The 22,076-nt window shown below is 46.8% G+C and overlaps 1 protein-coding gene across 3 annotated transcripts; it reads left to right on the forward strand.

The window, feature by feature from the left end:
- The first annotated feature begins 1,365 nt into the window (after positions 1 to 1,365).
- rspo1 (R-spondin 1) lies at positions 1,366 to 21,803 on the forward strand. Of its 3 annotated transcripts, XM_008119894.3 has the most exons (7): positions 1,366 to 2,683; positions 7,590 to 7,712; positions 15,452 to 15,854; positions 19,011 to 19,202; positions 19,862 to 20,008; positions 20,310 to 20,498; positions 21,170 to 21,803. In XM_008119894.3, the coding sequence occupies exons 3-7, from the start codon at positions 15,623 to 15,625 to the stop codon at positions 21,313 to 21,315; spliced, it is 906 nt and encodes a 301-aa protein (XP_008118101.1). In that variant the 5' UTR covers positions 1,366 to 2,683; positions 7,590 to 7,712; positions 15,452 to 15,622; the 3' UTR covers positions 21,316 to 21,803. The 3 variants fall into 3 exon arrangements, with proteins under 3 accessions (XP_008118101.1, XP_062818583.1, XP_062818582.1); XM_062962513.1 differs by lacking the exon at positions 7,590 to 7,712; XM_062962512.1 differs by lacking the exon at positions 1,366 to 2,683 and having other exon boundaries at positions 4,630 to 7,712.
- Positions 21,804 to 22,076: the final 273 nt, after the last annotated feature.

Here is a 22,076-nt window from a genome sequence, read left to right on the forward strand (position 1 = left end):
AGCGGTTGGGTGTGGGGTAGGGGTGGGGGTCTTCACTCGCACTGGATCACATGCCTGCCTCCCACCAGCTGTGCCCTGTCTTCCTGACAGCACTGGAAAGGAGATGATTTGCTGTGTGTTTCTTGGCAGAATGAGGGCTTTCTTGGTCTTGGGGAGGGGGGAGAATGGCAGCAAGAGCCACAGCAGTTTGGGGAGATGGTAGGTGCAACTCCCTGGCTCCAGCTTTTTCTGGCATCCCATTGATCTCTCAGACATGCTATGAATTTCTCCATTGGAAGACAGACTTTTTGGTCTGGTACAGAAGTACAAATTCAGTAGAAGATCGTGGAAGCGTAGTTGCACATTTGGTGCCATTGGGCATCCGGTGTTGTGGAGCCTCACCTGCTTGCTTACTTACTTAGTCGATCCCTTGTAGTTCGAGGATGATAGTCTTCCAGTTGTGGGGTCCTGTGGGTGGGTTCTTAGGTGGCTGAAGAGACCTATTCTTGATCTGCATGTTCTACCGCAGTGAGGACATCGTTTTCCAGGTGGAAGGCAGTCCCGGTCAGGGTTGGCTTGACGCTCCTTCCTCTTGGCACGTTTCTTCCTTAAGCCCTCCATTCGTGCCTCTTCTAACTCCGCAGCACTGCTGGTCACAGCTGACCTCCATTTAGAGCGCTCAAGGGCCGAGCTTACCAGTTCTCAGTGTCTATGCCACAGTTTTTAAGGTTAGCTTTAAGCCCATCTTTAAATCTCTTTTCCTGCCCACCAACATTACGTTTCCCATTCTTGAGTTCTGAGTAGAGCAACTGCTTTGGGAGACGGTGATTGGGCATTCGGACAACGTGGCCAGTCCAGCGGAGTTGATGGCGTAGCAGCACATGCAGATGTGCATTATGTAAGACACACATGGAGGCGCTTTGAGCATTGTGGTTGTGCCTTTCACATCTACCTCTTCCTCACCTCCTGCTCCACTCTTGGTTTTTCCTTGTCTGTTGTTGTTGTTGTTCCCAAGAGCCCGAGACAGGGCTGAGCCTCTATACATCTCCTGAGAGGCCTTTTAAGACTAAAGGGCGGGGCTGGGGGTGGGGCCTCTTCCCAAGAGCCTCTATTTACCTCCCCTGAGGAGCTTGTTAGAACACGGGGGCGGGGTATAGAGGTTCAGCCCTGTCAGGCACTTGGGAAGAAGCCCCGCCCCCTCCTCTAGCTCCACCCCCTGTGTCCTGGCAGGCGCCGCAGGACAGGGATAGAAGCTCAGCCCTGACTCAGTGCTCGTAACTCCGCCCATCCCAGTCCAGGCCACCCATTGGTGGCCCCGCCCACCTCCCCCTCCCCCTCTCAGCCCTGCATCTTGGACTAGGGGAGAGGCTTAGCTCCGCCCTCTTGAGCAGGAGCCACGCCCACCCCTCTAAGCCACGCCCCCTTTCCAGGGGACGCTGAGTCATATTTTTTATGGACCGGGGGCGGTAGGCCAAATAAGTTTGGAAATCACTGATCTAGGGCTTTAAACATCATGACCACACTTTGAATTGTGCAGGGAAACACAAACGGGCAGCCAATTTGGGGTCCTCCTGTCTTCAGCGGGAGTGTCTCCCCGTCCAGCACAGGCTGGATCCCTATTTCCTGGATTAAGTTTCTATTCATTTGCTCTCATCCAGTTCATTACTGATGACAGACATGGGTTTAGTGTCAGGACAGCTTCCTTGGCTTTAGGGTGGAAAGGTGTAGTAGAGTTGGGTGTCATCTGCGTATAGGTGTCACCGCTCTCCTACCTTCTGCCCTGCCTAATCCTGGCTTTGCAGAGGTGACATGATTCACCAAAGGGCTGACCCCTGGCCTCCAGGCCATCTTGGTTTCCTTGTTTCTCTCTCTCCGGAATCCAATCTGATGCTTCTCAGGCAGGAAGCAAAGTGCGTAGGCAAATTCTGTGATGGAAAGGCCCAGCGGCGTCTTGGGTGGGAGCCAGGTTGATAAAGATGGATCAAGATACCTTGGCAATCCCTGCACCTCCGCCTCCTGCAACGGGAGGGTGAGCTCAGTTACCTGGGAGGTAAATCCCAGGATGCCTTGAGAAAGGAGACCCCCACCCTTTTGACCTGGGGGGGCTTTTCCTGGCCATGAGCCTGAGACCAGGCAGCCCCTCCAGCAAGACTCAGGTGCAAGCGCAGGTGCTGGCCAGGTGCAAAAGTGGGATCCCTCCAAAAAAAAAAAATCTCTGGTTTGCACCCAAAGATGATCCAGCCCCATTCGTGAGACCTCTGTCCCCCTTCTCACCATCGTAGCGCGGGAAGAACCGCATTCCAGTTCAGACGGGATGTTTTCAACAATTTGTTCTCAGCCAGTTATGTGGTGCTGTGCCAAAGAATGAATGTTTTGATGGAGGAGGAATAGATGACAGAGACCTCATTCCAGGAATGGAGGGCGTGGAGGCCGTGTGAGGCGGCCCTTTCCCTTCCTGGTGAATGCGTGAGTGAGTGAGTGAGGGAGTGAGTGAGTGAGTGCACACCGCAGGACTGCCAGGTTTTCCAAAGAGCAATCGGGGAAAGTCCAAAGTGGGACTTGCAGGGCTGAACAGTGAGGAAGTGAGGAGAACAAAGTGGACTAGTCTCTTAGGAGTCTTGGGAGTGTTGCTGTTTTAAATACCCAGATCTCAATTCCTTGAGAGTGGAGGAGGAATCTCAGGGCAGAAGCACGGCTTTGAAAGGTAGGTGTGCTCTGTGGCTGTTTGTGTGTATTGCTCATGACTACATTTGGTGTTTTATTGCTATACTTGGGGTTGGTGCTTAACATAACGTGTGTCATGACCATCCTAGCGCATGTCATATCCTTAGAATCATAGAATCATAGAATAGTAGAGTTGGAAGAGACCTCATGGGCCATCCAGTCCAACCCACTGCCAAGAAGCAGGAAATCGCATTCAAAGCATCCCCGGCAGATGGCCATCCAGCCTCTGCTTAAAAGCCTCCAAAGCTTGCTCCTGGGCTGCAAGGATCAGGCCTTCTGTCTCCTTCTTCAGGGTCCCATTTGTGAGCCAGAGCCAGGTCTTCTCCTTCAATTTTGCCAAGGAACTTTCCATGCAATGTTTTGTTGTGCCAGCTGTCAGCTCTAGTTTGTAGTGCGGTTTTCTTGTACTGTTTTTTTTGTCTGCTGTGCTTTGAGGAGTTTCTGATTTTTGACTTCAATCAAAGCAGGTTCTTCACTTTGCTTTACATATTCTGCCAGGGCATGCTCTTCTTTTTAGAGCCAGGCTGCCCATCAATTAGCTAAGTGGCTTATTGGGTCGTATCTGTTCACAATTCTCTTCTTGTTGAACAAATCTTGCCATTAGAAAATCAAGGGCTGACCAACCCAGACAGGTTTGGAAACCATGAAACTTTCTTGTTCTCTGGTGGTGCCAGACAACACAAGGCCATTGCCATCATCATCCACAACACGCTGCCAGATCAGGGCTAACCCTCCCCCCCCATGACACCTCTTCTTCTTCCTTGCCAAACTCCCAGTAAGAATATCCTTAGTTGCTGGAAGGAAGATACCAGACTAGGAAGGAGGGAGGGGAGAGGTTTGCCAAAATGTCTTCCAGGTGGGTGAGGTCGGCATCCCTTGAGTCCTCAGCTGATCCGCTCATCCACTGAGATTTTAGCACAAAGGATCCCAGTAGCAACTGGTTTAGGACCATCTGCACAATTTTGAGCCTAGTAGCCTTGCTTTTTTTTTTAAGTCCCTGAAAATGAAACCCAGAGCGGCTGGGAGGCAGCAATGACAAGGAACCCTGCTGAGATGGCTGGGGAAGGAAGGGGTCTTGAGGCTGCCAAATCTTTGTGGTGACAAGGGCTCCCTCCTGGCGCCTCCCCGGCCTCGCTGCCCACTATTCCAGCCTCTCCTGCTGGGATCCCCACCAAAGTAGCCAAAGAAGTTTACCAAGAAGTATTGTCGAAGGCTTTCATGGCCGGGATCATAGGGTTGTTGTATGTTTTCCGGGCTGTATGGCCATGTTCCAGAAGTATTCTCTCCTGACGTTTCGCCCACATCTATGGCAGGCATCCTCAGAGGTTGTGCGGTATGGAGAAACTAAGCAAGGAAGGTTTATATATATCTGTGGAAAGTCCAGGGTGAGAGAAGAACTCTTGTCAGTTGGAGGCCAGTGTGAATGTTGTGGTTAATCACCGTAATTAGCAGGAGTGAGATACCACCTGTGGAACATTTTAAGCCAGTTTTCTCTTAAGTTTATTGAAGCAGTGTATTTTTAGTTTTTTGTTCCACATATTTTCCCATTCCTCAAGTTTAATTGTCCTGTCGAGGTCTTTGGCCCATTGTATCATGCAGGATTTAATCAGTTCTGTTTCTGTGTCCCACTCTAATAATTGATTACAGTAGAGTCTCGTTTATCCAACATAAACGGGCCGGCAGAACGTTGCATAAGCGAATATGTTGGATAATAAGGAGAGATTAAGGAAAAGCCTATTAAACATCAAATTAGGTTATGTTTTTACAAATTAAACACCAAAATATCATGCTATATAACAAATTTGACAGAAAATGTAGTTCAATACACAGTAATGCTATGTAGTAATTACTGTATTTACGAATTTAGCACCAAAATATCACGATGTATTGAAAACATTGACTACAAAAATGCGTTGGATAATCCGGAACGTTGGATAAGTGAGTGTTGGATAAGTGAGACTCTACTGTAATTGATTACAGTAGAGTCTCGTTTATCCAACATAAACGGGCCGGCAGAACGTTGCATAAGCGAATATGTTGGATAATAAGGAGAGATTAAGGAAAAACCTATTAAACATCAAATTAGGTTATGATTTTACAAATTAAACACCAAAATATCATGCTATATAACAAATTTGACAGAAAAAGTAGTTCAATACACAGTAATGTTATGTAGTAATTACTGTATTTACGAATTTAGCACCAAAATATCACAATGTATTGAAAACATTGACTACAAAAATGCGTTGGATAATCCGGAATGTTGGATAAGCGAGTGTTGGATAAGTGAGACTCTACTGTATATATATATTTTTATTTTCTTTTTCATTATCTTATCACAAATATTCTCTTTGACCATGAAGCCCTTTACTTTATCTTCTTTATAACATTCTTTAATTTGGTAATATTGGAACCAGGTTATCTTCAGGTTCGATTGCTTGATTTCATCATATGTTTTTATCGTCAGGTCTTTATCTTGATGTTTTTCTTGATGTTTAGCTGCAACCCAGCTTTTGCACCTTCTTTCACCTTGGTTCTAAGGCTCCTTGGCGCCTCCTCACATTCAGCCATCAGAGAAGTATCATTTGCATATCTAAGGTTGTTAATGTTTCTTCAGCCTTGGATGGAATGATAGGATCCTAGAGTTGGATGAGACTTCCAAAGAGCATCCAGTCCGACCCCCTTCTTCCATGGAGGAAAAGCACATTCAAAGTACCACGGACATATGAGCATCCAGTCTCTGTTTAAAAGTCTCCAAGAAGGCCTCAAAGGCAGAGAGTTCCACAATTGAACTGCTCTAATTATAATCTTTCTAAAGTTCTTCCTAAAACTCAAGTGGAATATCTTCTCCCGTTCTTTGAACCCATGGCAGAAAAGAAGCTTGGTCCCTCCATCCTTATGATAACCTTTCTCCTTGTGACATGATGGTCAAGTGAGGGCTCCTGGAGTGGTCTGTGCTTGTGCCAATACCCCATCCTCTTCTTCTTCCTTCTGGGCCCCAAGAGAACCCTTTCCGAGGCAGTGTTCCAGGAGGAAGAGGACGAAGAAGACTTGGACAAATGGTTAGAATGCATGATCATCAAGTTTGCAGACGACACCAAACTGGGAGGGATACTAATAATCCAGAAGACAGGAGTAGAATTCAAAACAATCTTGCCAAATTAGAGAGATGGGCTGAAACTAACAAAATGAAGTTCAACAGGGATAAATGCAAGATACTTCACTTTGAGAGAAAAAATGGAATGCAAAGATACAGAATGAGGATGCCTGGCTCGAAAGCATGACATGTGAAAAAGATCTTGGAGTCCTCGTGGACAACAAGTTAAACATGAGCCAACAATGTGATGCAGCAGCGAAAAAAGCCAATGGGATTTTGGCTTGCATCAATAGGGGTATAGTGTCTAGATCCAGGGAAGTCATGCCACCCCTCTATTCTGCCTTGGTCAGACCACACCTGGAATCACACTGTGTCCAATTCTGGGCACCACAGTTGAAGGGAGATGTTGACAAGCTGGAAAGCGTCCAGAGGAGGATGACTAAAATGATCAAGGGTCTGGAGAACAAGCCCTATGAGGAGCGGCTTAAAGAGCTGGGCATGTTTAGCCTGCAGAAGAGAAGACTGAGAAGAGATATGATAGCCATGTACAAATGACAAGCTGGAAAGCGTCCAGAGGAGGGCAACTAAAATGATCAAGGGTCTGGAGAACAAGCCCTATGAGGAGCGGCTTAAAGAACTGGGCATGTTTAGCCTGCAGAAGAGAAGGCTGAGAGGAGACATGATAGGTAAAGGTTTCCCCTGAGGTTAAGTCCAGTCATGTCTGACTCTGGGGGTTGGTGCTCATCTCCATTTCTAAGCCGAAGAGCTGGCGTTGTCCGTAGACACCTCCAAGGTCATATGGCCGGCATGACTGCATGGAGCGCCGTTATCTTCCCGCCGGAGCGGTACCTATTGATCTACTCACATTGGCATGTTTTCGAACTGCTCTGTTGGCAGGAGTTGGAGCAACAGCGGGCGCTCAAGCCGCTCCCAGGATTTGAACCTGGGACCTTTCGGTCTGCAAGTTCAGCAGCTCAGCGCTTTAACGCACTTCGCCATCGGGGCTCCTGGAGACATGATAAAAATTAAAGGTTTTCCCCTGATGTTAAGTCCAGTCGTGACCGACTCTGGGGGTTGGTGCTCATCTCCATTTCTAAGCTGAAGAGCTGGCGTTGTCCGTAGACACCTCCAAGGTCATGTGGCCGGCATGACTGCATGGAGCGCCGTTACCTTCCCGCCGGAGCAGTACCTATTGATCTACTCACATTGGCATGTTTTCGAACTGCTAGGTTGGCAGGAGCTGGGGCTAGCAGCGGGTGCTAAAGCCGCTCCCAGGATTTGAACCTGGGACCTTTCGGTCTGCAAGTTCAACAGCTCAGCGTTTTAACGCACTTCGCCTTCGGGGCTCCTGGAGACATGATAGCCATGTACATATACGTGAGGGGAAGTCATAGGGAGGAGGGAGCAAGATGGTTTTCTGCTGCCCTGGAGACTAGGACTTGGGACAATGGCTTCAAACTACAGGAAAGGAGATTCCACCTGAACTTCAGGAAGAACTTCCTCACTGTGAGAGCTGTTCAGCAGTGGAACTCTCTGCCCCCGGCGTGTGGTGGAGGCTCCTTCTTTGGAGGCTTTTAAGCAGAGGCTGGATGGCTATATGTCGGGGTTGTTTTGAATGTGACTTTCCTGCTTCTTGGCAGAATGAGGTTGGACTGGATGGCCCACGAGGTCTCTTCCAACTCTACGATTCTGGGAGTTTTGTGTGTTCGGCGGCGGGGTCTCGGCGTTGGGCTGCGCTCACGGCGCTCCAGTCCAGGTTTTGCATCCGTCGGGCGCTTTTTTTGGGCAGGGTCCCGTCGGAGGAGGAGGAGGAAGCGGCAGGAGGGAAGCCTGCAAGCCTGTCCCGTCCTGAGCGCAGGTCCGAAAGCCCGGGAGGAGAGGCGGTGAGAGCGTCTTCTTGGGCAGCTCCGAGGTAAGGCGGCCCTCGGCGGGGAGGGAAAGAAGGGGGGAGGCAGACGGGGAAAGGAAACTAAGCAGTGTCAGCCTGGTTAGTCTTTGGATGAGTGGCTGCCAGAGAATACCAGGCGTTGTCGAAGGCTTTCACGACCAGAATCACTGGGTTGCTGTGAGTTTTCCGTGCTCTCTGGCCATATTCCAGAAGCATTCTATCCCAAAGGGTGCTTTTAAACAGAGGCTGGATGGCCATCTGTCGGGGGTGCTTTGAATGCGATTTCCTGCTTCTTAGCAGGGGGTTGGACTGGATGGCCATGAGGTCTCTTCCAACTCTACTATTCTATGATTCTATGACGTTTCGCCTACATCTATGGCAGACATCCTCAGAGGTAGTGAGGTATGTTGGAAACTGTGCAAGTGGGGTTTCTATATCTGTGGAAGGTCCAGGGTGCGAGAAAGAACTCTTGTCTGGTTGAGGCAGGTGTAAATGTTTCAACTGGCCACCTTGATTAGCATTGGATAGCCTTTCAGTTTCAAGGTCTGGCTGCTTACTACCTGGGGGAATAATAGAATCATAGACTTGGAAAAGACCTCAGGGTCATCCAGTCCAAGCCCCTGCCAAGAAGCAGAAAAATCACATTCAAGGCACCCCGACAGATGGTAGCTGGCCCTGGTTGATTCACATCTGGGATTCCTCTGTTTTCTGAGTGTTGTTATTTATTTAAGTAAAGGTAAAGGTTTCCCCTGACGTTAAGTCCAGTTGTGACCGACGCTGGGGGTTGGTGCTCATCTCCATTTCTAAGTCGAAGAGCCGGAGTTGTCTGTAGAAACATCCAAGGGCATGTGGCTGGCATGACTGCATGGAGCGCCGTTACCTTCCCACCGGAGCGGTACCTATTGATCTACTCACATTGGCATGTTTTCGAATTGCTAGGTTGGCAGAAGCTGGAGCTAACAGCGGGGGCTCACTCCGCTCCTGGGATTTGAACCTGGGACCTTTCAGTCTGCAAGTTCAGCAGCTCAGTGCTTTAACATATTTCGCCACCGGGGCTCCAAAGGTTGAGGCAGGTGTAAATGTTTCAACTGGCCACCTTGATTAACATTGGATAGCCTTTCAGTTTCAAGGTCTGGCTGCTTACTACCTGAGGGAATAATAGAATCATAGAGTTGGAAGAGACCTCAGGGTCATCCAAGCCCCTGCCAAGAAGCAGAAAAATCACATTCAAGGCACCCCGAGAGATGGTGTTAGCTGGCCCTGGTTGATTCACATCTGGGATTCCTCTGTTTTCTGAGTGTTGTTCTTTATTTACTCTCCTGATTTTACAGTTATTTAATGCTGATAGCCAGATTTTGTTCATTTTCATTGTTTCCTCTTTTCTGTTGAAACACAGAATGTGGATTTCAATGGTTTTTCTGTGTAGCCTGACATGGTGGTTGTGAGAGTGGTCTAGCATTTCTGAGTTCTCAAATAGATTGGTTCATTAAGTGCTCTGCTACTTGACTAGTTTCCAACATACCTCACAATCTCTGAGGATGCCTGCTACAGATGCAGGCAAAATGCCAGGAAAAAATGTTTCTGGAACATGGCCATAGTAAAGGTAAAGGTTTTCCCCTGACGTTAAGGCCAGTCGTGTCCGACTCTGGGGTTTGTTGCTCATCACCATTTCTAAGCCTAAGAGCCGGCGTTGTCCATAGACACCTCCAAGGTCATGTGGCCGGCATGACTGCATGGAGCGCCGTTACCTTCCTGCCAGAGCAGTACCTATTTATCTACTCACATTTGCATGTTTTCAAACTGCTAGGTTGGCAGAAGCTGGGGCTGACAGCGGGTGCTCATTCCGCTCCCCCGATTCGAACCTGCGACCTTTTGGTCCACAAGTTGAGCAGCTCAGCGCTATAACACACTTTGTCACCGGAGACCCCTACAAACACTACATAGCCAGTATAATAAAACACATGATTAAAACGAGGTGAAACTATACAATTAAAATAAACAATAAATAGCAATTACAACAAACCTTGATCGAGGGGATGGGGATCATTAGACCAAGTATATTGTGGGGTTTATACCATATATACTTGAGTCTAAGCTGACCCGAATATAAGCCGAGTCACCTAAATTTACCACAAAAAACCTGGGAAATCATTGAGTGGTAAATTTCAGAAATAAAAATAGATACCAATAAAATTACATTAATTGAGGCATCAGTAGGTTAAATGTTTTTGAATATTTACATAAAGATCTAATTTAAGATAAGACTGTCCAACCCTGATCAAATCGTTATTCTCATCTTCTTCAATGTAAATGTGCTTATGTATCCTTTTAATAATAATAGAGTAAAATAATACATGTAATAATAATAATAATAAATACAGGAAAATAATACAAGCAATAATAAATAGAGTAAAATAATAAATGCAATAATAATAATAATAAGATCAGAGTGAGATAATAAATGTATTATTATTAATAATAATAACAATAATAATAACTGACAAGGTTCTGGAACACAACACACCAGACATCACAGTTGTGGAAAAGAAAAAGGTTTGGATCATTGATGTTGCCATCCCAGGTGACAGCCGCATTGACGAAAAACAACAGGAAAAACTCAGCCGCTATCAGGACCTCAAGATTGAACTTCAAAGACTCTGGCAGAAACCAGTGCAGGTGGTCCCGGTGGTGATGGGCACACTGGGTGCCGTGCCAAAAAATCTCAGCTGGCATTTGGAAACAATAGACATTGACAAAATTACGATCTGCCAACTGCAAAAGGCCACCCTACTGGGATCTGTGCGCATGATCCAAAAATGCATCAGACAGTCCTAGACACTTGGGAAGTGTTCGACTTGTGATTTTGTGATACAAAATCCAGCATATCTATCTTGTTTGCTGTGTCACAATAAAATAATAATAACAGAGTAAAATAAATGCAATAGTAGCAACAATAATAGAGAAAATTAATAAATGTAATAATACCAATAATAATAGAGAAAAATAATAAATGTACCATTTATTCTCGAGTATAAGCTGACCCAAATATAAGCCAACCAGGACCCTTGCCCGAGTATAAGCTGAGGGGGGCTTTTTCAGTCTTAAAAAAAGGGCTGAAAAACTAGGCTTATACTCAAGTATATACAGTATATCTGTGGAAGGTCCAGGGTGGGAGAAAGAACTCTTGTCTGGTTGAGGCAGGTGTGAATGTTTCAGTTGGCTACCTTGGTTAACATTGAATAACCTTTCAGTTTCAAGGTCTGACTGTTTCCTGCCTCTGAGCTTTCTGTCAGGTCCTTTCTCCTCTTTAGGCCTTTATGCCCTTGGTCTTTGGTTACTTGAATGTTTCTGAAGGAAACAGGTGCTTGGCCATGGAGGAATTGGCCATCAATACAGAGCCTGCCGCCTCCATACACAGTGTCCCAGTTCTCTTCCTTGCAGGACGGGAGAGGGCAAAGTGAGGGACAAGGGGGTGGTGTGGTTGCTGGGCATCCAGTGAATGAGTCAACTTTGGTCAAGCCCCGGCAAGGAGCTATTAAAACCTCTCTTTACGAAAGCAGATTCCTCTCTTGCTGTCTAGAAGGAGAGGGATGTCTTGGCAGGAGGCAGTTCAGCGTCAGTACCGCATCATCCCGTCCCAGGGCCAAGAGAAACAGGGGTGGGCATTGTGTTGTTGAAGGCTTTCATGGCCAGAATTACAGGGTTGTTGTGTGTTCAATAAATGCAGTAAAATAATAAGTGTAATAATAAATAGAGTAAGATAATAAATGTATTAATAATAAAAAATAGAGTAAAATAAATGGAAAAGTAACAACAATAATACAGTAAAATAATAAATGTAATAATAATAATTGGGCCCCTGGTGGTGGCGCAGTGTGTTAAAGTGCTGAGCTGCTGAACTTGCAGACCAAAAGGTCCCAGGTTCAAATCCCAGGAGCGGAATGAGCGCCCGCTGTCAGCCCCAGCTCCTGCCAACCTAGCAGTTCGAAAACATGCAAATGTGAGTAGATCAATAGGTACCGCTCTGGCGGGAAGGTAATGGCGCTCCATGCAGTCATGCCGGCCACATGACCTTGGAGGTGTCTACGGACAACGCCGGCTCTTTGGCTTAGAAATCGAGATGAGCACCAACCCCCAGTCAGACATGACTGGACTTAATGTCAGGGGAAACCTTTACCTTTACCTTACTATATCTATATATTGTAATATTATTAATAATAAAAGGTAAAGGTTTTCCCTGACTTTAAGTCCAGTCATGTCTGACTCTGGGGGTTGGTGCTCATCTCCATTCCTAAGCCAAAGAGCCGGCGTTGTCCGTAGAAACCTCCAAGGTCATGTGGCCGGCATGACTGCATGGAGCGCCATTACCTTCCCGCCAGAGCGGTACCTATTGATCTACTCACATTTGCATGTTTTCGAACTGCTAGGTTGGCAGGAGCTGGGGCTGACAGCGGGCGCTCATTCCGCTCCTGGGATTTGAACCTGGGACCTTTTGGTCTGCAAGTTCAGCAGCTCAGCACTTTAACACACTTCACCACCGGGGCTCCATTATTAATAATATTACATTTAATATATAATATATAATTAATATTATTATATTGTATTATTAGTATTATATTGTATTACAAAATAATATTATTAATATTATATGCATACTAGCTGTGCCCGGCCACGCGTTGCTGTGGCAAAGTGGTGGTGGTATTGGTTAAAAATTGTTGTGTAATTTTTATTTGACATTTGTATTTTTTAATTAATTTTATTGTAAGTTATCTTTTTATTTATTATATTTTATTATTTTCTTGTATTATTTTTAGTTATTTTCTGTTATAGTATTTTATTGTATTAATTTTTTAGTGTTTTTTATTATTTTTTATTGGGTTGCTAGGAGAACAAGTTGGAGGAGCTTAGCCTTCTAACTGGCAGCAATTGGATAAAAGCAATTATTCCTCTCTCTCTAATTAGGACTTTATTTTTCTTTTCTTTTTGTTGTATCAACCTAGAGCTGTGGATGATGGGTTGTGTTGTCAAATTTCGAGGTTGGGGGGCCTGTAGTTTTGTTGTTTTGTGGGTCGCCGTGATGCCATCACTCTTTTTATTTATATATATATATATATATATATATATATATATATATATATATATATATATATATTATTGTAAATTATATTGTATATATGTATATATATAATTTAGCTAAAAAAGGTGAGCATTAGATTAGAGTAAAATATTTCCCCTCTTCCAAGTACAGATCCAGGAGGCAGCCTTCCTTGCCAAAGATTGCTTGCTCTTCTTTCTGGGGCCAGGATGCTGCCTACTGGAAAGAGGCAGAGGTCTCCTTCCAAACACACACCCCATGCTTTTCGTCAGAGCAAGGGGCACCTGAGCCATCTACTGGGACTTCCTGGGGATCCCCGCTTTGGGATCTCCCCTTATGTGCAGGCCAGGAAGGGACAGGCGGATTGCAAGAGGGCTTCCTTTGTGAGGCCATCCGAGAAGCCCCTGGACCCCTTCTCTGGAGAGGAGACCCTCTCTGGCAGGAGGCACGCAGGCCCTCGAGGGGCGTGTTTGCACCGCAGGGGTGCATCAAACAGACTCCTGAGCCAAAAGCCAAGCAGGATTTACACAAAGCAGCTAATTGTTTATTTGAAATCGTGCGCACACACAGCACACAGACGGTTGCAATAGCGGAGTGTCTCTCTAAGTGCAAACACATGCTTGACACCGACACAATCTGGCAGCCTTGGCAACTGCCTGGAGAGCCACAGGAGCGAGGAGCAGCAAAGGCTCCTCTCCATCTGTTTGGCCCAAAAGCACTGACCGACCGGAGTCCGTTCAACGCAGCCAGGGACCATGGCCAATGGCACTGGCTCCACTTCACCCCACTCACCTCTTGTGTCCTTGGTCATCACACAGCCATCTTCTTTACAAGAGCAAACAGAAACACACACAATACCTCACAACCTCTGAGGATGCCTGCCAGAGATGGGGGCAAAACATCAGGAGAGAATACAGAGTCTCACTTATCCAACACTCACTTATCCAACATTCTGGATTATCCAACGCATTTTTGTAGTCAATGTTTTCAATATATCATGATATTTTGGTGCTAAATTTGTAAATACAGTAATTACTACATAGCATTAATGTGTAATGAACTACTTTTCTGTCAAATTTGTTGTATAACATGATGTTTTGGTGCTTAATTTGTAAAATCATAACCTATTTTGATGTTTAATAGGCTTTTTCTTAATCTCTCCTTATTATCCAACATATATGCTTATCCAACATTCTGCCGGCTTGTTTATGTTGGATAAGTGAGACTCTACTGTACTTCTTGAACATGGCCATGCAGCCTGGAAAACATACAACAACCCTGTGATCCCGGCCATGAAAGCCTTTGACAACACAGAAACACACAATGTTGTGCTTTTCAGGGTTTCACGCTTGAGCATTGCACATTTGTAAGAGGAGAGAAGTGTAGAAAATGCCAATCTGCACTTTCTTTCTGTTGTGGTAATCTCTGAGCAGTTAGACTCAATTTAACCCTCTCTCGGGGAGATTCCACCAAAATGTAGCAGAGTAGCAAAAGCAAAAGCTTTCAAATGCAGTAGTTACTTACACATAGTGAGCAAAGAGAAGCCTTTCAGTTTAGGATGGCAATCAATTACAGAGGCTCAATAAAAGTTCAAAAACATTTATTCAGGTAAAAAGAACTCAATTGTAGATAGAAAGGTTTGGGAGCTATCTAGTCTACTCTAGACTAGTTTGTAAGGAAAAAATAAGGAAGGAAAAATAACAAACATCTAAATAGTTACATCTTGCCTGGAGGGACAGCAAGATGCTGCTGTTAGCTTGAAGGACAAAGAGAGAGATTGAACCAAAATGGTTCCGACCTCATGGTCCAGTTTATTGGGGCCATAAAACATTCTGACCAATGAGAAGTTAGTGTTGTCGCAGCTATCAAACTGGGGTTCCAAACATTCAACCCCTTCTGCGGAAGTTGCACCCTTCGTCCAAGGAGAAAACCCCCCAAAACAAACTGTCTTTTAGTAAAGAAAGATTTATATGAAAATATATACAAACATAACAGTCCTTGGCTTTTATCAGCAGCTTTCAACCGGCGAAAAAAAATGTTATCTTCAAGCTTTCTTCAGCTCCACTCCAACAGCAACACCATGATCGTCAACAGCATCCTCATCTTCACATTCACAATCACCATCACTAACTCAAGATTTACTCAGTCTCTATTAATAGCACTCAGTCTTTAGCAGGTGTCTTGATTGCTGCTGGTCATACATGGATAGGACATAATTCTTACAAACACTTATCCATTTTCACATAAGAAATAATATAAAACTCTGACAAGTGTCCCTGAAGATTCACATTTCTAAAAACGTCAAAGTAAGGGATGTGCCGTAAACAGGTTAGAGGGAAACACAGTAAAGCCTATCTAGGCATGCTTTGGAAACAGGGAAAGGATTCCCTCAATCTAACTCTATCATCTATCTGACTACATCTAGACTTGAGTAGTCCAGGGTGATTCCCAACAAATACTTCTGGAACATGGCCATACAGGCTGGAAAACATACAACAACCCTATGATCCTGGCCATGAAAGCCTTCAACAACACAGAAACACACAATGTTGTGCTTTTCAGGGTTTCATGCTTGAGCATTGCACATTTGTAAGAGGAGAGAAGTGTAGAAAATGCCGATCTGCACTTTCTTTCAAATTAACCCGCTTACGTTTCTGTCCATTTACAGCTTACTGGTGCAAACAGGACGGTGGATCCAACTGCCCCACAGATGGGACTCTTACCTACCACCTCCCACACTCCTTATGGGGCTGGAAACAGAATCCTGCTGTCGGCAACTTAATGCTTCTGTGGCCACAGTCTTGGCGCAAGAGGAAGGCGGCCATTCACTCAGTTTCGCATGCAGACATATGGTCCTAGCCCGGCCCCTGTCGCATTAGGAGGAAGGAAGGAAGGGGTCCTGGGCCGGATCCTTCCATCCGCGCTGCCCCCAAGGGCCCCGGGCGGCTGGGACGTGACTATGCAGCTTGGGCCGCTGCTGCTGTGTGCCGTGGTGGTCTTCCTCAGCCGGGTGGATCTGGCAAAAAACAGCAGCAGCAGCAGGGCACCGAAGGGCAAGCGGCAGAGGCGAAGTATGTATCATGCAGCCCCTTTGGGATGACCAGCTTGGTGGTCATTCTGGTGTGACGCTTCTGGACCTTTTGAGGGCTGGAGATGATGTGGGATCTAGTCTTAGGGGAGGGACTTTGGCTGTGAAGACTATGGGCTGTGAAGAACCCACCCCATTGGTTAGAAGAAAGGTTCCTGCTGGTAGTGCTGGTGATAATAGGATGGCTGGTTTTGGGGTTGAGAAGAGGTTTTCTGCACCAGCTGTGCAGCTTCAAGAGCTTTGTACCAGTCTCTGGATTCCTTGAAACACAAACAATGGCAGCTCCAACTCATCAGGGACTTGATTCAGACCTTGCTTTGTGCTCATACGTTCTTAAATGAAATGTGTGCTGCCACGTTGTTTGGCATTTAGGGAGAGCATGGCTTTGGGGAATGAGGATCCTTCTTGGCTGCTTTCTTAGGGAATCTTTGAGCTGGAGAGTGATATCTGAACTACAAAAGGTTGGGGAAGGGGAAAGAAATGTTGGGGTAATCTCTGAGCGGTTAGACTCAATTTAACCCTCTCTGGGGGAGATTCCACCCAAAATGTAGCAGAGTAGCAAAAGTAAACTTTCAAATGCAGCAGTTACTTACACGTGGTGAGCAAAGAGAAGCCTTTGTCTATTTAGGATGGCAATGGAGTACAGAGTCTCAGTAAAAGTTCAAAAAGCATTTATTCAGTTTAAAAAAAATTCCATTATAGATAGAAAGGTTTGGAGCTGTCTAGTCTACTCTAGACTAGTTTCTAAGGAAAAATAAGAAAGGAAAAGTAACAAATATCTAAATAGTTACACCTTGCCTTGAGGAACAGCAAGGTGTTGTTGTTAGCTTGAAGAACAAAGGGAGAAGAGTGAACCAAAATGGTTCCAATCTCATGGTCCAGTTTATTGGGGCCATAAAAGACATTCTGACCAATGAGAAGTTAGTGTCCCTGAAGATTCACATTTCTACTAACTTCAAAGTAAGGGATGTGACGTAAACAGGATAGAGCAGGGGTCCCCAAACTAAGGCCCAGGGGCCGGATGCGGCCCTCCAAGGTCATTTACCTGGCCCCTATCCTAAACTTTAGACTTCGAGTTGACCTAAGTCTACCTGGTCTTTGGAGGTCTTTTTGCTTACCTATGGTCTTATGAGATCGTCTAGATGGTCTTTGAAGATCTCTTTGCTTAGCTACGGCCTTATGAGATCATCTAGATGACTTTTGGATGTCACTGTCCTTACCTATTGTTTTATGAGACTGTCTAGATGGCCTTTGGGGGGCCCTTTCCTTACCTATGGTTTTATGAGATTGTCTAGATGGCCTTTGGGGGGCCCTTTCCTTCTCTAAGGTCTTATGAAACCATCTAGATGGTCTTTGAGGGCCCCTTTCCTTCTCTATGGTCTTATGAAACCATCTAGATGGTCTTTGAGAGCCCCTTTCCTTATCTATGGTCTTCTGGAGGCCTGGTGAGATCATCTAGATGGACTTTGAGGGTCCCTTTCCTTACCTATGGTCTTATGAAACTATCTAGATGGTCTTTGGAGGTCTCTTTGCTTACCTATGGTCTTAGAAGATTGTCTAGATCAAGGGTCCCCAAACTAAGGCCCATGGGCCGGATGTGGCCCTCCAAGGTCATTGACCTGGCCTCTGTCCTAAACTTTAGACTTCGGGTTGACCTAAGTCTGAAATGACCGGAAAGCACACAACAACAACAATCTTAATTTTGGACCATTTCATCCTAGTCCGGCCCCCTAACAGTCTGAGGGACTGTGAATCGGCCCTCCACTTAAAAAGTTTGAGGACCCCTGGGATAGAGGGAAACACAGTAAAGCCTATCTAGGCATGCTTTGAAACAGGGAAAGGATTCCCTCAATCAAATTCTATCATCTATCCGACTATATTTAGACTTGAGTAGTCCAGGGTGATTCCCAACAAGAAAGAGGAGTATGGAATGGGAGAAGGAGAGAAACAAAGGCACATGTATGAGAGCCAGAGACACTGCCTATCACAGGGCCTAATCCTGGGCAGTTTTGCTGCTTGAAAGAGTTAGGGTTAAGCCCTAGGCTCCTCAGTGGCCTTGAGCATGAAGCAGCCTCACTTTGACCGGCTTTGACCAGCTGCCTATGCAGCTCCTGGATCCTCCTAAGAGAGCGGCAGCTTCACAAAAGCCCTGTGTGTATTTCGCCCCTCTTTTCGGAAAAACAGCTCCCGCCTCTGAGAAGCCAAGGCTGGCGATGTTCAGGAATGCCAGAGCACTTGCTTTGGAAGAAGAATAAATAACATGTTTAAAATAAAGTCGAAAAAGATGTCCTCCTTCCTGTAAACAAAAGCCCATGCTTGCATAATTAACCAGTATAAATAACCTGTGACGATTTGTTTAAAAATTGGGCTGAGTTGTGCATGATAATTGATCCCAGAAAGCCGGGAAGACATAAAAGTGGATGTTTTTGTTGGACCGAGAACCAAGGGCCCGGGAAGGATCCGACCCTCGGCGGAGCAAGGGGGCAATGCCTTCTGCTTCTGGCAAAAGAGAGCTTGGCAAGAGGGAAGGGGGCAAGGAGGGGGTGCTTGTCAATGTGGGGCAACTCTAGGCCTTCCCCAAAACAGAGGGAACAAAGGGAAGCACAGGGGTCCAAGATGATCCATCTCCCATAGGGGCCAGGCCGTTCTTGCCCGGGCGGTGGCGCAGGCTGGAGAGCAAGCCAGCTGCAACCAGCTGCAATGAATCACTCCGACCAGGAGGTCATGAGTTCGAGGCCCGCTCGGAGCCTATGTTTGTCTTGTCTTTGTTCTATGTTAAAAGGCATTGAATGTTTGCCTATATGTGTAATGTGATCTGCCCTGAGTCCCCTTTGGGGTGAGAAGGGCGGAATATAAATGCTGTAAATAAATAAATAAATAAAAAGGAGGAGCTCTAACTGCAAGCCTAGTCATGTAGTAATAGCCATTGGGCAGGCTTTGCACAAGCCCCTTAGATGAGGCCATGCATTCATGTGGCCAGAGAGACAACCAGGCTTTGGACAGTGCTCTGGACATGCAACTCTAAGGGTTGCTCCCAAGTCCTGTTGCAAGGAATCAGGCGGTGGCCTGGCTCTGCTGTGCTTCTTCTCACGCCACTCTCTTTTCCGTCGCTCTTCCTCTTCTTCCTCCTCCTCTGCAGTCAGTGCCGAGATGAGCCAGGGCTGTGACAAGGGGTGCGACCTCTGCTCCGAGTTCAATGGCTGCCTCCGCTGCTGCCCCAGGCTCTTCATCCTCCTGGAGCGGAACGACATCCGCCAGACCGGCATTTGCCTCCAATCCTGTCCGTCGGGCTACTTCGGCCTGCGGAACCCAGACATGAACAAGTGCATCAGTGAGTTTCAAGGGGTGGGGGGCAAGTGGGGGGCTGGGAGGGGCTGGGCCTGAGCTCAAATTCTTCAGTGCCATGGTCAAAGATGGGCGTTAGCAGCCCAAGCCACCTGGGAGTTTCTTGAGCAATCGGCTGCAATGTGTGGAGGCAAGTATGTCCCCTCCCGGTGCTTATGAACTAGCTTTCCTCAAAATTCCCTCCAAATGACAGGTCAATGACATTCCTTCAAATTGAACAGTGGTGGGCATCATGTCAGTGGCTTGGATGGAACACCCTGAGATTTGGTGACTCAGGAAAAGATGTGGTGGGAGGCGGGGAGGGCAGAGTGGACAGGCCTTGAAAGGGGCAGTTCCAGCTTCTTTTTTTGTGTGTGTCAAGAGCAACTTGAGTTGCTTCTGGTGTGAGAGAATTGGCCGTCTGCAAAGACGTTGCCCAGGGGACACCCGGATGTTTTGATGTTTTACCATCCTTGTGGGAGGCTTCTCTCATGTCCCCGCATGGAGCTGGAGCTGATAGAGGGAGCTCATCCGCACTCTCCCCGGGTGGGATTCGAACCTGGCAGCCTTCAGGTCAGCAACCCAACCTTCAAGTCATGAGGCTCCACTGGGGGAGTTCCAGCTGATGAGTCTCATTTCTCTCCTTCCCTTCCTTCCTGGGCCCAGAATGCAAAATCGAGAACTGTGAGGAGTGCTTCAGCCGCAACTTTTGCACAAAGTGCAAGGAAGGCTTTCACTTGCACAAGGGAAGGTGCTATAACTGCACCAAGGACTTCTCAGCTGCCAACAGCACCGTGGAATGCAACAGCCCCGGTGAGTTCCACAAAGGGGCTCTTTTTGGGGGGTGGGTCTTGCATGGTGGGGCCAGTTCACTGCAGGCCCATTGGGCCAAAAGGGAAGTCTTGGGATGGTTTTGAAACCCACTCTGTGTCCCTTCTAAAAGACCACCCGAAATCTGTAGGTATATCTTTCCAGATCTGTGACGTCTTACAATGAAGGGTAACAGGGTTTGATGAGCAATTGGTCCAGGATGGGAGTGTGTGTGTGTGGCAGCAGCAATGGCAGGTGGCCGATCTGCACTGAAAGGCCCTCACTTCTTCCTTCTCTGTTGCAGCCCAATGTGAAATGAGCGAATGGGGTCCCTGGGGGCCCTGCTTGAAGAAGCAGAAGGTGTGCGGGTTCCGGAAGGGCAAGGAAGAACGTTCCAGAAGGATCCTCCAGGCGCCTTCCGGGGAGGAGTCCGTCTGTCCGGCCGTCACAAACTCCCGGAGGTGCACCGTGCAGAGGAATCCGTGTCCAGAAGGTGAATGGGATGCAAATTCTCTTACATGGCACCCCCCAACTCCTCAAATGTTTCACTCCCTTGGCATGAAAGCTTGGGAAAAACTCCAGACAGATACAGCCCCTTCCATATCTGTCTGCTGCTTTTCATTTCTGCTATTAATACCATTTATATCTTTCTCCTTAATGGAAAAACGCCCACGGTGATGCAGAATTTTATGAAATCTCCATCAAACGTACATTAAGAACAGACGCGGCAAAAGGTTAGCAGATAAAAGCCCATCAGCAAGCAAGCCCAATCCCTGCCAGGAGCAGAACAGAAACAGTTGCCTCTCCAAAAACAAAATGCTTGCCAGGACAAAGACTGGAATCCCATAGAAAAGGAAAAGGGCCAAGATAATATCCCTCCAGGCTGACCCCAAAACCCAGAAGCAGCAACCCCAAGGAGCCAATTGCTCAAGGCAACCTCTTGGAGCCTAAGAGTAACCTGAGAAAAGTCACCTTGGAAACAATAGCTTGAAATACAGCCTTGGAAAGGGACACAAATCCCAAAGAAATGGCCTTGTGGGGTGTAGTTTGCTCTTCCGGTGCATTCTTTCCATGGGGGGAGGGGTGTCCCATGAATCCCATGGGCCATGTCCTTCCTTCCTCATTCCAGGACTTCTAATTGATAGCCTTTTTGTTTGGTTGCAGGTCAGAAGAACAAGAAGGACGGCCAAGGCCTTGCAAGAAAGGACAGGGGTCGGAAAGAGGGCAAGGAGAGCCGGATGGGCGCCAGGAGGAGGAAGGGCCAGCAGTTCCAGGGGGGAACACCATCAACCACCAGCCCCCCTCAGTAGAGGCCCCTCTGCTGCTGCTGCTATGGACACAAATGTGCCTTCAAACCGAACAACGGCACCAAGGGAGCCGGACAGAGATGGCCAGACAGATGGGCCAGAAGACATCCAGGGCGGCATAGACTGGACATGGGCTCAGACTCCTTGAGGAGAGCAGTGGACCCTTGGGGCATCTCCCTCGGTGAAACCAGACTTTCCACTGGAAAAATGTATCGTTTGAGGAGAATTGGTCAGTGGAATCTCCAGCTGAGGAGCTACCCATAGAAACAGGACAGATGTGGTTTCTGGCTCTAAGGCTGAGGCTGGAAAGGGTTTGCTCAAGATCTGGAAAGGCATGAAGGCTTCTTCCCTCCCTCTCTCCCTTCCTCTCTTGTGATTCAAGCTGGACCACAGAGAATGCATGTCTTCCATGTTGGTGATCCACATTCAGGGGCATCCGCTCTAAAACTGCTCCCAAATCTCAAATTAAAAAAAAAAGACCCCAAACTCTGGTTCCTGCGTTTGTATATCTTCTTTTTCCAGGTAGAGAAGTAATGGTTGCTTACCTGTAACCATGTTTCTCTGAGTGATCACCTGTGAAATTCGCACATGGTCAGAATACTGACTGCGCAGATGCAGGGGTACCATATGTGCGATTTCACAGGGACCACGATGGAGAATGGTATTTCTGTACTTCAGGAACAGGTTTGAAAGGCAGGCATGGTTTTCTCTCTGAGGAAAGGAGCCAAAAGGTTGGAAGTACCATATGGAGGAGATTTGACCTG

Source organism: Anolis carolinensis, unplaced genomic scaffold, assembly GCF_035594765.1.
Source record: "Anolis carolinensis isolate JA03-04 unplaced genomic scaffold, rAnoCar3.1.pri scaffold_10, whole genome shotgun sequence".
NCBI lineage: Eukaryota > Metazoa > Chordata > Lepidosauria > Squamata > Dactyloidae > Anolis > Anolis carolinensis.